This window comes from Panonychus citri, unplaced genomic scaffold, assembly GCF_014898815.1.
Source record: "Panonychus citri isolate SS breed McGregor unplaced genomic scaffold, ASM1489881v1 Contig00108, whole genome shotgun sequence".
NCBI lineage: Eukaryota > Metazoa > Arthropoda > Arachnida > Trombidiformes > Tetranychidae > Panonychus > Panonychus citri.
In genome coordinates, this window is record NW_026515513.1 from 790,748 (window position 1) to 807,227 (window position 16,480).

Here is a 16,480-nt window from a genome sequence, read left to right on the forward strand (position 1 = left end):
ATGGTGTCCATTTCTCTTGGGACTTGGAGGACAATAACGCACCGGTTAATCAATACATTTACTTGGCCATAAAAACGTTGGACCTGATCTTTGTCAACATTGACCGAGCCAAGACAAACCAACCGTTTCTTTCTCGGGCCTCAATGTTGCACATCATCCCAAGTGATAAAAAGACATGGTCTCTAGACCTAATTAAATACATTGGTGTTGACCGGTTAAGTGATTTTGAAAAGGCCCACAGGAAATTAATCAAACAAAAATTGGAGTTGATCCAATTTAATGTGGCCGATTTAAAAATCACCGGTAAAGTTATCTACATTTAGATAACCTAAGTCATAACACCAATTGTATAAAAATAAAAACGTTTTAAGACCGGTATTAAATAAAAATGTTTCAACCGGTAAAATAATAAAAATTTAATCAATTATTTCATTTAAATATTAACCAAAGACGTTAAGAAATTAACAATTAACAGAAGCCTCCATCTATGAGATCTTTTTATTACCAAAATTTGTTTCCAAGAGAAACAGAAAAAGTGATTTTGTTTATTTACTTTTCAACTGATGTCGATTCTTAATTGTTACCGGTTTCCATTAATCTCTTTCTTAGTTGTTGTTATTTAATTTTAAATTTTTTGGTCATTACTTTAAATGGAAACTTCATGTTTAGACGATTTAACTCAGATTAGCTCTTCAAGCATCGTAAGTATAAACACATTTACTATTGTAATGATTCAATTACAGATTTCAATGGGAATTCAAATTTAATTTAATGATTTTCATCGTTAAACTGTCGCTCGGTAATCTCAAGTTGATTTGGATCAATTTTCCTCATTGATTTTTCTGCTCTTTTGCTTATTTAATCTGTATTTGGATTTTCTATTCTCTTTCTCTATTTAGATGTCTTGACTTCAACAATGGTAATGGTCAGTCCAACTCTTGGAACTACATGTATTAATAGATGATCCGATTTTTTGGTCTTATATTCTGGTCACAAATTCAAGGTTACAAAAACAATTTATCCAATCGGAAAAGATTTGTAATCTTTCCTGTGCCCTCATCACTTAATCAACCTTGATGGATTTACCCTCATCTCCACAAATATCAAGTTCATTTCATTGAACATCGACTTCAAAGGAAATCATTTTTTTCTATCATTTAAATTATTCCAATTATCAGTATTAATGTCAATCGGATTGCGATTAGCGTCACGATTGCTTCTCTTTTTCAAGAAACGCTTAATTTCACTATGGAGCGTTCCTGTAACGAGAGTTTCCCGTTTTTGGTACATCACAAAATTGACCTTGAAGAGTTTATTTTATAATCATCATTTGGACTTTGGTTATGCTGCTGATACCCTTTTGGAACCAATTTTCTGGTTCGTTGATCATTTCACCTCTTCCTTGGGACCTTTTTTCGTTAGTATGGTCATCATTTTCTTAACAATTTTCGTGGTCATCGCTTATGCAATTGGTTTACCTTGGTGGTGGAATCAGAGTGTACCCGTTACTCTATTAGCTTTAACCATTGGAAATTATTTATTAGTCAATGTCATTTTCCATTATTACATGGCATTAACTACTCCTCCTGGTCAACCACCTCATGTAAGATTTACCTTAATGGAAAATATTGAATTTTTCTATTCTAAATTAACTCTTCTAATAACTTACAGGATCGTTTACTTATTGAAGTCGTTTCGATATGTAAAAAGTGTATGACACCAAAGCCTCCACGAACTCATCATTGTTCAGTCTGTGATAAATGTATTCTTAAGATGGACCATCACTGTCCATGGCTCAACAATTGTATTGGTCATTTTAACCATCGATTCTTTTTCTCTTTCTGCTTTTTTACTTGGCTTGGGACTATTTTCGTTATGATTTTCGGTTCTTTCATCGCATATGAACATTTCTTTCTAACAACTGATGATCATCTCGATGTTTCAATAGAAAAGGTAATTTTTATCATGCTAACTATCTTTATGATCATTTAATTACAACGTTAATGTTTTACACCCTTAATAATTAATCTCTTCTCATTTGTCTCAGACCAAAATCTCTAAGGAAATAACTAAAGATTCCTTATTGGATTCGGTGATAAATAATTTGGCTTCCATGAAAAATGGAGCAATCATATTTGAATTGCTTCTTACTGTTGGTGTTTTTCTCGCTATCGGTGCTCTTGGTGGTTGGCACGCTAAATTAATCACGAGAGGAGAGACTTGTGTGGAAACTTACATTAATAAAAAGGAGAAGGAGAAATCACTTAAACAGAATACAAAGTTTATCAATCCCTACGACAAAGGTCCCAGAGAAAATTGGAAAATATTTCTTGGTCTAAATAGATCTGACATAAGCATTAGACATATTCTATTACCATCTAAACATTTACCACTGGATGATGGACTTCGATCACATTAACGGAAAAATCAACTCTACGATTCAATTATTAATAATTGTGCCATCAATTCACAAGAAAACAAATCTACATGTATAATCAAACCTTTACCATGCCCAATACTTGGCTGTTTTTTATGTAATCAAGTTAATTTTATATAAGTTTATTCTTCTTCCATATTAATTAAAGTTTATGGATTAACAAATTATACTGTGACTTTTTTACTCCAACACGATTTCAATCTAATTTAATCAAATTTAATTTCATTAGAGTGGAAAGACATTTCTAATCTGTTAATTGTAAATCTGTTAATCTGTTAATTGTAATTTCTAGTCTATTTCTCTTTTCCATCTTTTTCCATTTCTTTACAGCTCCAGAAGAATTAGTCGAGTTACACATTAAACTTCTCAGAAAAAGACGTAAATATATTCAACGGGACAAATGGGAAAGAGCATTAGTTAAATTTATCTCAGAATATTCTAATGTCGATGCTTAAGAACTCGAAAGATATGGATACAAAAATGTCAATCTCGGTATCAGACTCGCTGCTTTCAAGGTGAGATTTTAAGCCTTTTTCGTCTCTTTAATTTGGTTATCTGACAATTTATGTGACAAAATTTTTATACCTACTGTTTCACTGTTACTCGTTATTTTAGAATCTCCTTGAAGCTCAATTTGATTACAATGCCAAATTTAAAACTGTATCAATGCTATGGAAGCTCAATCTCCGTTTGGCTCCCATAGGAAGGGATATTCATGGTAACCAATATTGGTTTCAACTTGATTCTGAATTTTGTTTAAGACTTTACCGCGAAGAGCCGGATGATGAAAAGTCTTGGATTCTTATTTGCAAGTAAGTTTGAATAGCTTTTGATGTTTAATTGGAACCATTAATTTATTATTCTTTCTTTTTCTTTTTCTTTTCTTCAGAAACAAAGTTGATCTCGAGTTTTTAATCTCAAGCCTACAAACACAAACTCTTGACCAACTTAAAGATTCTGCACCAACGGCCGATACGGAGCATAAGGTCCACTTTCTCATTCGACCATAAGCTTATTCCCATTGAAGAATTGAATTGAATTTAACTGATTAAATTAAAGATGAAGTGACATTATCTCATGATAATCATCATTCCCTCAGTACATCGAGAAAAGAACAGCAATGGACATTCGAAAATACTAAACTGAAAATAAGAACCAAAGATGCAATAGATAATCCAGATAATAGAAAATTGAAGGAGTAACAAGATAATGGAGAGTTATGGGCTCAAATGAAGGGTCGATTTTGAATTCTCTATTAATACATGAAAATGGTGGTTTGTCGATTTTCAAGCATCTAAATCTGATTTTGTACATAATTCGATTATATATAAGTCCAGCTTCGAAGCTTTGATAGCTTCGATCAGTTATAATTTTGTTTATTATCGGCTGATTTTTTATTTATTAGAAAATCGATTTTGATTTGTATAATGGGCTATTATATATGATATGATATAGAGTGTGTATCTAAAGATCCATCCAAACAGCCAGAATTTTTAACTATTTCCAGAGATGGTTGGTGGTTTATTTCGACCGCTTGGTCAAGCTGCGAAACAGATATTTTTTTCTCAATAGAATCCAGGGTGATTAATTTAGGTGAAAGTTCCCTCGCAGTTGGATGGGGGTCGTTTTGTAAATCGGATAAGCATAGAGAAGTTTCTGGAGCGAAAGGTTTATAATCGTACTTGATAATATCCTCAAGTGTCTCTAATTTCAAGTAATTTATTTGAGCTACTAATCCAGTTTTCAATGACGATGATAGTAATGTACCAAACAATAACAATGAGAACATGAAAAGAACCGAAACTTGGAATAACCCTGGAGTGAAAATCAGCGGATTGAAATTCTGAAGCAAAATACATTCGATTTGCATCCAGATAACATCAATAATATTGGTTGATGATGTTTTGTGTTTAATGGCCAAGACGAAAATAAATGGGAAAATGCTGAAGAGACACAATAATGACAACCAGAACCATGGACCAAATTCGAATATGAATCCAAAGAAAGTTGAATAGTCGACATTGACTTTCAATTTCTTCTTGTAACCCAAATAACAACCATCTTCACCATCCGTCGAAGCCGTTGTCAAATTAATACCAACACAGTCCAAAGTACTCAAAGGTGTTGGTAAGATAAAATCGACATCACCAACTTGAAGATTGTGTATCGCTTGAGTACATATTCCGTTGTCTGAACATTTAGATCCGATTCGACTATCGATAGGTATATATGTTAAATGAATCTTATTGAAAATAGATGCTAATATCTCTAAAACGTAAGGAGCAAAAATACCTTCAATTGTATTAGATTTTGTTAGATACCAATAAGGAATATAATCCCAAGAACCGACTCTTATCGTAACGTTCATAATTGTAATCGATTGTCAATCAATATTATAATAGCACTGGATAGTAACTCAACGATAAAAACTTAAAAACTCAAAATCTGTTAAGAATTACTTTTAATACATGTATTTTTTAAACTTCATTCTAAAACATGATAGCATCAAAGCGTCGATTGTCAAAGCTATTTGATCAATGTAAGTTCGTATGTATATTTGTCTTCAAAATTACATTTCTCTTCGTGGGTCCATCTCTCAAGTCATTAGGAATATTTAATGAATATTGTGTATTAAATTTTGGAATATATCAAGTGGATTCATTAATTTTACAATTTATAAATATATTATTTTATATTTTAATTTTCGCAAGTAATTAACTAATAGTTTTTACTTTGATTGATAAATTGATAATATCATTTGTCATTAAATGTACAAAATTTGCTTGATACTCTCCATAAATTATTCAGTTCGCTATCGGTTTTGACAACTTAAATCGTTTCACTAGTCAAAAGTAGAGATTTTCATATCTCAAAGTAATTATAATTATTAATACTTTGAGATCAATATATTAATATCAATATCAATATTTATAATTATTGATCTTGATAAACTATGAAGGGTAAATAGGTAAATGTTTCGCCAATAGTTCATGTACGAAATCTTTACATTACTTTCAAATTGATGATGTTGATTATATACACTCATAATCTTTGACTCGAAATCCAAAAATGAAAATTCAGATTGCCATTCTCTAGGTAATCAATTTCACTTATTATTTCATATATTTTGATTGACCTGAGGTCAATCAAGTCGATTTTTAGGCCAATTTAAAAAAAAGGTCCGATTTTTGACCAAAATCGTCAAAAATTAAGTTAATTAATTCAACAATTAAAAAAATTTTAATTGACGCACTAATTGTTGATTATCATTGTTGATAGTCGACTTAATCATTTAGTCAAAAAAATTAAATTAAAATCTTTTAGAATCATTGAGATGATTAAAATCAAAGATTCGATAATCAAAAACGGACACTAATTATTACTCAACCTAATAATTAACATTACATAGCGATCAACTCGTCAAAAGTTTAAGGACGAAAGGCTTTTTGGGTCTAACTTTTTGGTGAAAGGGTCAATTTTATTTTTTTTGGATAGTCCATTGTTCAAGGTTATACAAAAATACGAATTTAAGGTTCGATTTATCATTATTTCGTTTTTTGGCCTTAAAAATGACCCTCAACAGGAAAAAATCAACAAAAATCTAATGCATAACTTTGAACATTCGAAAATATTAAACTGAAAACCATAATTAAAGATGCAATAGATAATCCAGATAGTAGAAAAATGAATGGAGTAACCAGATAATGGAATGTTATTGGCTCGAATGAAGGGTCGATTTCGAAGTCTCTATTCATGCATGAGAATGGTACTTTGTCGATTTTCAAGCATCTCAATCTGATTTTGTACATGATTCGATTATATATAAGTCCAGCTTCGAAACTTTGATAGCTTCGATTGATTATAATTTTGTTGATTGTTGGTTCGTTATTCTTGTTTATCAAAAACTAGATCTCGATTTGTAGACCGGCCAGTTAGATATGTGGAATGGTTCATGATTTTTTGCTAAGAGTTCGTTCAAACAGCCAAAACTTTTCACTACTCCAAGTGCAGGTTGATAGTTTATCTCAACAGATTGATCTTCTCTTGGCATCACATAGGTTTTCTCAAAAGAGTCTAAAAGTGTCACTTTAGACAAAATTTTGCGCGCCATTGGAGATTTATCGTTCTGAATATCAGGTAAACATTGAGAAATTTCTTGTATGAGTGGTTTATAACCATACTTGATAATGTCTTCAAATGTCTCTAATTTCAAGTAATTTATTTGAGCTACTAAACCAGTTTTCAATGACGATGATAATAGTGTACCAAATAATAACAATGAGAACATGAAAAGAACCGAAACTTGAAATGATCCTGGAATGAAAATCAGCGGATTGAAATTCTGAAACAAAATACATTCGATTTGCATCCAGATAACATCAAAAATATTGATTGATTGTGTTTTGCTTTTAATTGCCAAAAACAAACTGATTGGAAAAATACCAAGAAGAAACAATAATGATAACCAGAACCATGGACCAAATTCAAATATGAATCCAAAGAAAGTTGAATAATCGACATTGACTTTCAATTTCTTCTTGTAACCCAAATAACAACCATCTTCACCATCCGTCGAAGCCGTTGTCAAATTAATACCAACACAGTCCAAAGTACTTAAAGGTGTTGGTAAGATAAAATCGACATCACCAACTTGAAGATTGTGTATCGCTTGGGTACATATTCCGTTGGCTGGACATTTAGATCCTATTCGACTATCTATCGCTACAAATGTCAGATTGATCCCATTCAAAGTTGACGATAACGTCTCTAAAACGAAAGGTGCTAGAATACCTTTAATGGTATTAGATTTCGTCAAGTACCAATAAGGCTTATAATCCCAAGCACCGACTCTTATTGTAAAGACCATTGTAATATTTTCGAAATAATATTATTGTATCTTTGAATCTAATGTCAGTGGTAAAAGTTATTAAGTGAATGTGATTGTCTTTTTCTATCTGTAGATATTTTTTCCATGGGCTCATCTTCCAAGTCATTAAAAACTAATCTATCGATATAACAAATCTCAGAATATGTATCATGCACGAAATTGATTGTATTTAGAAAATATAGGGAAATATTTTTGCACTCTAGTTGATGAATTTATTATTTTTTGGCTACTATCAAGCTCTTACATGGATACATTGTACTAATTAGAAGTTTAAAACTTTAATATACCAAATCAAATGTAATGATATTGATAAACTTTTAGCTGAATAGCCATGCGAACTTACAAAATTTATTTAGGATCTTATTCATTAGTTACAAAACATTAGCTGTATCATTAAAGTTCTTATCAAATTAATTCTGAGAAACTAAAATGGTAATTATCAATACCCTTCCTTTCATAGAGTAATTTTATGAATGTTGATGATGATCCCAATTAGAATTGGTGTCTATAATCTTTCGCAGTTTTGGTCACTATCAAATTACAATAGTATTGAAGGTCCATTGTCTCCTTACCTTCTAGAGATATTATCATCAACGTTCAATGGTCTTAATCTGACATTCGTACCAATCCAAGATGCAATTGGAGGTAAATGTTTCACAAATGGTTCATGTACGAAATCTTTACATTACCTTCAAATTGGTGATGTCGATTATATACTCGCAACATCTCTTAGTGATTTAGACAGTATTGGTATTAATTTGACATCTGCATCAATCGCAGATGAAGCTGGATGTTATTTAGGACATAAAAAGGAGCTAAAATTTAACACTATTCACTCGACATTTTTTGACTTTGTATCTGTATTTGGTCCTTGGTTCTGGTTAACGATATTCTTTCTGATGAGTATCCTAATAAGTATCCTTTATTTTAAGACCAAGCGATCATCCCCATCAATACATATTAGTGAAATTTTATGGTCACATTTTGAGCTAATTTCCTGTCAAAATTTAAACTCAACGATTTCATCTCTCAATTTATCTCAATCCCTTTCGCTTATTCTATTTACAATTCTTTTAATTATTGGAATATTTTTTTCTTGTTCATTAAAAACTGATCTAGTAAATTATGTTGATTATTTACAATTGGAGACACTTGAAGATATTATAAAATATGATTATAATCCTTTTGTCCAGGAAATATCTCAATGCATGATGGAAATTCGGAATGACCCACACCAGATATCTCGCACGATCTCAGAAAAATTGTCTGTTTTCAAATGGGACCGAGATAATGATATGTATAAATATATCTCTCAGAAAAAGTTTGTAGAGATAAACTTCAGACCGATTTTAGAATTATCTAAAAGCTACATTTGCAAATTTGCAAGTAAAGATCAACAAAAAGAGCCGTATGATGTATCCGATGTTTCAATGTTCAAATCCATTTATATTTTCCTGATCAATAAGCGGAGGCGTGCAAGTTTTAGTCGAATTATATTTCAACGGAGCTATCGTGCATTTGAAGGAGGTCTTATGTACAATCGGATCGTCTATCAAGTTCGATTGAAATGCTTTGATCTTCATCGAGCACCTTTAACATGTTTGAATCATGAAAACCAAGTCCAAACTTTAGTCACGCCGATAGAATTGAGTTATCATTCAATTTCATTCCTTTTTCTATTATCAGGTATATTCATCTCGTTTGGTGTCATGTTGTTCGATATTCAGTAAATATAATCATTCTTCTAGATTGTCTAAAAGTCATGGATTAACAGGAATTCTAATTTCTTTCATTGGTTCGTTACTCTCACAATTTCATCTCTCGAACGATTGAAGAGAATACAAGTGCATCAAAGCATCATCATGTTTACTTTGTTTTTATTTTATCAATTGTACATAATTCCCATAATATGACAAGTTCAACAATATAAACTATTCTTGTCAATGACTCTCAGTTCTCAAGCCTTTTATGAAACAAATATTGTTAATATAACGTAATCGCCCTGTACATTGAAGTGTGAAGGAAAAACTTTATTACAATTGTAAAATCAGAAACAAGAAAAACAGAATACAAAGTTTATCAATCCCTACGACAAAGGTCCCAGAGAAAATTGGAAAATATTTCTTGGTCTAAATAGATCGGACATAAGTATTAGACACATTCTATTACCATCTAAACATTTACCACTGGATGATGGACTTCGATCACATTAACGGAAAAATCAACTTTACGATTCAATTAATTGTGCCATCAATTGACAAGAAAACAAATCTACATGTATACCCGGGAATAAAAAAAGCCCATTAAACGCAAGTTAAATGCTTTAATGCAAACGCCATAATTATTCATGTTTTGAATGTAATTAATAGCATAAAATATTGGTAAATAGCATCAAAATTTAGTTGAATATGTCAATATTTGATGTTTCACGCGTAGATTTCTTCAGATTTCGTGTTTTCAGTAATGACCAGATAAATAAAATAAGTGTGAATATGTACGGAAAAAGTGAGTCGGAGCATTTAAAAACTTTAATTCATGCATGAAAATTAATTTCAATTTTCTGAATTTGAGTCGAATTAATCATATTTCATCAAAATAAGCATGATTTCATTGCAAGAATATTTAAAATAAATGGTCAAAACAAGAGAATCATGGTTGGTATTGCTTAAACTTTTTTAATTTGAAAATAAAGAAAATTTTAGACTTGTAACATAAATGAAACTTAACATTTATACTCTTATTGCGGTATTTTTGCACATATCGTAGATGAAGAGGATACGTTTAGTTAATGTTTGATATAATAATAATTAGTTTTGAAGTTGTAAATGAATAAAAAAATTGGATATTTGATAATTTTTGATATGAATGATGAATTTCATGTATGAAAAATATTTGTTGATTGGATTTCATGTAAGAATTGGATATGAAATATTTGAAAATTAACATTTTGAACTTTGCAGATAAATTTTTGGATAGAGATCATGTATGGAAATGTTTTAGGATTAGATTTCATGAGAGAATTTTAAATTTGAGGGATTAGGTGTTAACATTTTGTACTCTGGATTCAGAATGAACAGTTATTATCATATATGGCGCTTGTATTATTCAGGTGATGGTTCTTTTGATAGCAGTGAAATCATCATCTGATTCTGGATCTGGCATGTTGTTTATGCATATAGTTGCGGCTGACAATGGCAGATCTGATAAACTTTGATCTTTCATGGATGAATGATACTTGCTAACGTATTTTACTTGAGTTTGATCCAAATTTATCGTCATTGGTATTCCAAGTTCACGCTGCTTTTGAGCTAAGAGCTCGCGCTGAGCTTTAAGTCTCAACTCTTCTTCTAAAAGTTCTTTCTGTTTTCTTGTATGTTCAGCTCTTTCAAAAGCTTTCCGCTGATTTTCATCCATGATAGTGCCACTTTCAGTTTGTCTTTGTTTTTCTTGTTCATCTTGTTTTTCTTTTTCACATCTTTTCTCTTCTTGTAGTTTCTTTTCCTCTTCATCCTTTTGCCTCTTTTTATGCTCTTTTTGCAGTTTTCGCATATTTTCTTCCTCTTCTTTTTCTTTTCTTTCTTTTTCCCTGGACCGCTCTTCACTTGTAGATACTTGGTTTTGCACCTCACTTTCACTTTTATCTTCATTTTCATCCATGACGAAGTTTGTTTCATTTATGGGAAGATCTAAATCCCATGGTGATCTGATATCTCTGGTAGCCTGGTTGATAGCGTCTTGTACGAACCATTTCCAATTGTTTCCGTCAAGAAACTTTCTTGTAAACACTTTCAAACAGTCTGAAAAAGAAAAACAAGTGAGAATCATGTATGCAAATCGAATGATAGCGAAATTTACCTCTGAGCCGCTGTTCTTCATATTGTGGTAACTCATTACATCTATCTTTTTTCCTGTTTGTTGTTTTCGGGCCAACTAAATAGCGAGAAATAAAGTTTCTACTCCATAACAATCGGCCGATTTCAGTTGCAAGTTTACGTGGCTTTACAATGGAACCAAAATAAATATCTTTCAACTTTGACAATCTTTCCTTGGTCAGGTCATTTACTTTGAAATTTCTGACAGTTTTTCTCCACTGTTCATGCATGGAAAAACAATATTATTAGTTTGTTGCCTGACTTTCATGCGTGAAAACTACTTACCCCATCATTTTCACGTTTCTTTTTGATTGCCTCTACAATTTCATCTTCTGCGATTTTCTTTGAATCTTTTGGCATTTTTTCTTCTTTTACGTTTTTTCCTAACTTTTTCTCGATTTTTTCAACTGATTTCAATATTTTATACATGATTTTTCTGTTTTGTGATAGTTCTTTGAGTATCTGGTCATCTGAATTGGTATCTTTTTTCCTACTTTTGCTTTTCGAAACACTTTCATCTATGAAAAATGAATGAGAAAAAAAAGAATTACGAATTGACCATAAATTTTGAAAACATACCTGAATCATAATCTGAAGATGAGGACGCAATTGAATAAGTAGACGGAGAACTCTCTGAATCTAATAAAAGAATCATGATTAATAAAAAAAAGTAAAATTCAGGCAACAAATGAATAAAATTTACCTGATGATAATTGCTCTGTTTCCAACTTCCGCTTCTTTGCATGAGATACTTTTGCATTTTTAACTTTTGCCATTTTAAACTGATATTCACGAATGTTTTGAACAAGATTGTCACAAATTAACAAAAATACTATCACAATTTTATTGTTGACAAAACTAATTAACAAATTTAATAAATGAATTTATAATTAAACAAAATAAATCAATATGAAAATGGCGACTTCCGATTTCTTTTGATTGATTTCAAGAAAGGAACACATGTTTTTTGCGCATGCTTAGTAGTGATATTGATCTGCGCATGACTGATAAACATACATGAATAATTCATTCATGTATGATAATAAAGAAAGTAAGGTTATTCCGATATTAACGCCAATACATGGATGAAATTAACCAGTTCATATTTTCATCCATGAGTTTTCAATTTATTACTGATTTTCATTCAAAAAATCATCGTTGACATCGGAATCGTTTGTGGTTTTTGTCTTAGTGACTTTTTGTATCTTTCGTTTCTCGTCAATTGGTTAACAACATCACGTACCAACACTCTCCAGATCGCGTTTTCGTTATATTTATTTGTAATTTTCTTCAGAATATCTATGAATCATGCAATTATTATTAGTTTCAGTCATGAACTAGCGTTGATTTAGTTAAACATTTACCTCTTAGCTTAGTTTCCTCTTCATTTGGAATATATTGATTTCTTTCATGCGTGTGTGATGATCTTAACACTGGACCGAGTAAATGTTTAGAACGATATTCCTCGTCCCAAAGTAATTCGGCAATTTTCCTTGGAGGTCCTGTTGCATTGTGTGGCAAATCGCATAGAAACTGTCTGATTTTGGTCATTTTTTCATCATCAACACCATTCACTGTGAATGTTCTGGTACTTCTGACCCACTTATGAAAGAAAGAAAACTTTATTTTCCATGGATGAAATTGTATCTACTTACTTGTCGATCAGATCTCCGTTTCATGATCTTTTCTTCTATGAGTTTTTCCATTTCTTTTTTCCCCTGGCGACTATCATGAATGTTAGTTGTACTTGATTGAAAATTCACAGATCCATCATTCATAACTCTATCAAGCTTTTCATTAACAAACTCGAGTGTTTTGGTGTTTTCTTATTTTTTTTGAAATCTCAGTCATGAAACGTAAAATTTCATTCATGAAATTTGGGTCACTCTGGGTTTGTTGTTGGGTTATTCCTTGACTACGAAGTTCACGGATGTCATCAATAAGGCGCTTTCCTTAATATATATAAGAACATTATAAAAAACAAATATTGGTGATAAAAACAATGATACTCACTTTGTCGTGGAATCGATACATTAGATGACTGAGAACTTTCAGTGTCAGAATCTTGTATGAAAATAAAAAGACAACGGTTACATTCATGTAATTAACATTATAAAACTTATCTCACCTATTAAAGAGGGCTGTTTCCGTTTCCGTCTTTGCATTATTAGATTAAATTCAACACAATCAAGTCAATTTTTCACTCAAAAATCAATTTATTTTAATGTTTATGTTAAATTATCTCAACTGGAAATTAAATTCAAGATCCGTTTAAGATAATTTTATCTCAGTGTTTATCAAACTCTTATCAAAATGTCCAGTTATGATAAGAGATACAAATTTTTAAAGTTTTTTCGAGATTCCATGCATGAATCATCTTCTGACAGTGAAAACTCAGTGCAAGAAAATGACTACCAGGAAGATTTATCATTTAATTGTGCAAGTTCAGACCATGATCATGAATGTAATTCATTATTTGATGATGAAGTTGAATTAAATGAGACACCTGTCAACGAATTGAAAGATAAAGTCGTTTATGTGACAATTATGAAAATATTAATGACTTCAGGATTATCAGCTAAAAAACGTGAAACTATTTATCAACTAATACGCTTCGTTGAGAAATCACAAATGGAAAAAGAATTACCGAAAACATTCAAAAAGTTACGCAAAGTTATAGATGTGGAGCCAATGGATTACTTGTGTAAGAAATTTTGCTCAAAGGAAAATGACTTCATAGAAAATGATGAAGATTCATGTATGGAAACACATGGTGATTTATTCGTTTTCAATATGAAAAAAACTTTAGAGCTCCTTCTCAGAAGAAATTATGAAATTCTACAGAGTGTTTCATGTATGAAACAACCATTTACCCAATCTGATTTCTATCGAAAGCTATGGTCTGACTTTGAGGAAGATGTTGATTTTAAAGTAACACTTATCATCAACAATGATGATGCACGATTAACTAAATCAACTAAGACGTTCATCACACCTTTGTCTTTTCAATTGGCTGAACTTCCAATGAAACATAGATGTAACTCAAGAAACATTGGTCTTTCTGCTTTCTGGTGTGGCGAAGCTAAAATTTCACATGAACAACTTTGGCAACACGGTTTCATGCATGAATTGCAAGGTTTATTAGACAGAGTTAATCATTTCATGTACGAGCAATTAGAGTACACATATGCAGTAAAAGTGGGCCTGATAGTAATGGATAGTGTAGCGAAAGCCAAATCGCTAAATATAAAACAATTCAATGGCTTTTTTGGCTGTCCATATTGCTTTGAGCCTGGAAAGACTGTCATAATCAATGATAGATCACGTAAACATGTTTATCCATATAAAGATCCGTCTGAATTCATTATGAGAACTCATGATTCATACATGACTAATGCAAGAAAAGCGGTTAGACATAATCGTCCAGTTAAAGGAATCAAAGGCCCTACAATCCTTACGCGAGTAATTGACTTGCCATCCCAGGTACCCATCGATTGGATGCACTGTGTTTTACTAGGAGTTTTTAAGCAACTTCTATCAACCAAGCCGTTCTGCGACAAAAAAGTAATTGAAAACACTTCGAGAAAACTCAAAAGTATAAATTTCCCGCATGATTTTAAGCGAAAACCTGATACCTTGTATGAATTGAAGCTGTTTAAAGCAAGTGTGTTCAAAATATGGCTTTTTCTCTTACCACCATTGTTCAAACATGAATTATCGTCCGAATATTTAATTCTCTTATTGACTCTTTCAGTTGGAGTAAAAACACTTTGCAAAGAAAGAGTCAATCTGCATGATATCAGGCTTTCTCACACACTTCTCAATGCTTACATTTTGACACACCAAGAAGTCTTTTCACTTTCATCTATGAATCCCAATCTTCATTTCTTGCAACATTTATCATCCATGGCTGCAGAATTAGGGCCAATCACAAATTTTTCTGCGTTTCCATTTGAAGGATTCATATATGAATTGAAAAAACCAATAAATGGGACTAGAGGATTCGGTCAACAAATAGTAAATGCATATATAGATCAGAAGCAAAGAGAACATTTTGATTCATACATGGAATTTAACAGTAGCAAAATTCCAGAAAGTCTTCATAGAAGAATCACAGGTTATTCATGTTTGATAGATGAATTGACTCAATATACAGAAAATGATCAAATGAGGATAAGACTGCTGAATTCGAGAGATATTTCACCTACACAAAGTAATATCTATTATACCACGAGTAGATTAAGGTATAAAAATTGTGTTTATCATGCTCGAGATTACAAGAAAAAAAGAAAATCAGCTAGTTTTATTGTATCTTTCACGGATGAACATGATCAAAAACAGTTTGGAACAATCGAAAAATTTATCATTTCTGATAATGATTCAATTAACCTCAGTGACTGCTTTGCTATTGTGAAAACATACAAAAAACATAAGCGACCGAGTTTAACAACATCTGAAAATCCATCGTCCGCTCTATTAACTTCAATTATCCCTACATTGTCAGACATGTACCCTCTTGTTTCTTCTCAAGAAATTACCAATGTAATACATGTTTGCCAAATTAATTGTAAAATCATTTTAATTCCAGTCACTGATCAGCCGAATAATTTTTGGGTGTCAGAAATCGATTTCAATTTTGAGCATAATTAAAAGCTACTTCTCATTCATGAATTCCAAGTTTTCCTTGAACTATTTTACCTTCAACGCGTATGTGTAAGCTTGAAAATTGTACATTTCTATTCTTTTTCATATATGAATTTCTACAGAATTGTGAGGAAAAATACATGAAAGATTGAAAAATTTTCAAAGCATTAAACTCAATTCAAATCCCGTTTCATATTATGTATCAAGCATTCAGAAATGTGTCTTAATACGTTAATATTCAAACGGCGTTTAATGTGACTTTCTGTTACCCGGGTAATCAAACCTTTCACATGCCCAATACTTGGCTGTTTAATTTTGTATAAGTTAATAATTCTTCCAGATTACAAATAAAATTCATAGATTAACAGGTCGAGTTATTTTCATCTCTTTACAGCTCCAGAAGAAATGTTCGAGTTACACATTAAACTTTTCAGAAAAAGACATAATAAATTCAACGGGACAAATGGGAAAGAGAATTAGTTAAATTTATCTCAGAATATTCTAATGTCCATGCTATGGAAGCTCAATCTCTCCGTTTGGCTCCCATAGGAAGGGATATTCATGGTAACCAATATTGGTTTCAACTTGATTCTGAATTTTGTTTAAGACTTTACCGCGAAGAGCCGGATGATGAAAAGT

General features: G+C 31.5%; 3 protein-coding genes across 4 annotated transcripts; 2 read left to right on the top strand and 1 right to left on the bottom strand.

Annotated features, from left to right (window-relative positions):
* Positions 1–520: 520 nt before the first annotated feature.
* On the top strand, positions 521–2,583 carry LOC128389359 (palmitoyltransferase ZDHHC16-like). The gene is made up of 4 exons (XM_053348921.1): positions 521–701; positions 900–1,603; positions 1,672–1,953; positions 2,048–2,583. The coding sequence occupies exons 2-4, from the start codon at positions 1,184–1,186 to the stop codon at positions 2,417–2,419; spliced, it is 1,074 nt and encodes a 357-aa protein (XP_053204896.1). The 5' UTR covers positions 521–701; positions 900–1,183; the 3' UTR covers positions 2,420–2,583.
* Positions 2,584–10,142: 7,559 nt separating this feature from the next.
* On the bottom strand, positions 10,143–12,895 carry LOC128389355 (DNA ligase 1-like). Of its 2 annotated transcripts, XM_053348916.1 has the most exons (6): positions 12,562–12,895; positions 11,901–12,496; positions 11,777–11,836; positions 11,483–11,715; positions 11,181–11,415; positions 10,143–11,122 (listed from the first exon to the last, which is right to left on the bottom strand). In XM_053348916.1, the coding sequence occupies exons 2-6, from the start codon at positions 11,971–11,973 to the stop codon at positions 10,431–10,433; spliced, it is 1,293 nt and encodes a 430-aa protein (XP_053204891.1). In that variant the 5' UTR covers positions 11,974–12,496; positions 12,562–12,895; the 3' UTR covers positions 10,143–10,430. The 2 variants fall into 2 exon arrangements, with proteins under 2 accessions (XP_053204891.1, XP_053204890.1); XM_053348915.1 differs by having other exon boundaries at positions 11,777–12,496.
* A 329-nt stretch (positions 12,896–13,224) lies between these two features.
* Positions 13,225–16,106, top strand: LOC128389358 (uncharacterized). The gene has a single exon (XM_053348920.1). It carries the CDS (start codon positions 13,511–13,513, stop codon positions 15,845–15,847), a length of 2,337 nt encoding a protein of 778 aa, XP_053204895.1. The 5' UTR covers positions 13,225–13,510; the 3' UTR covers positions 15,848–16,106.
* Positions 16,107–16,480: the final 374 nt, after the last annotated feature.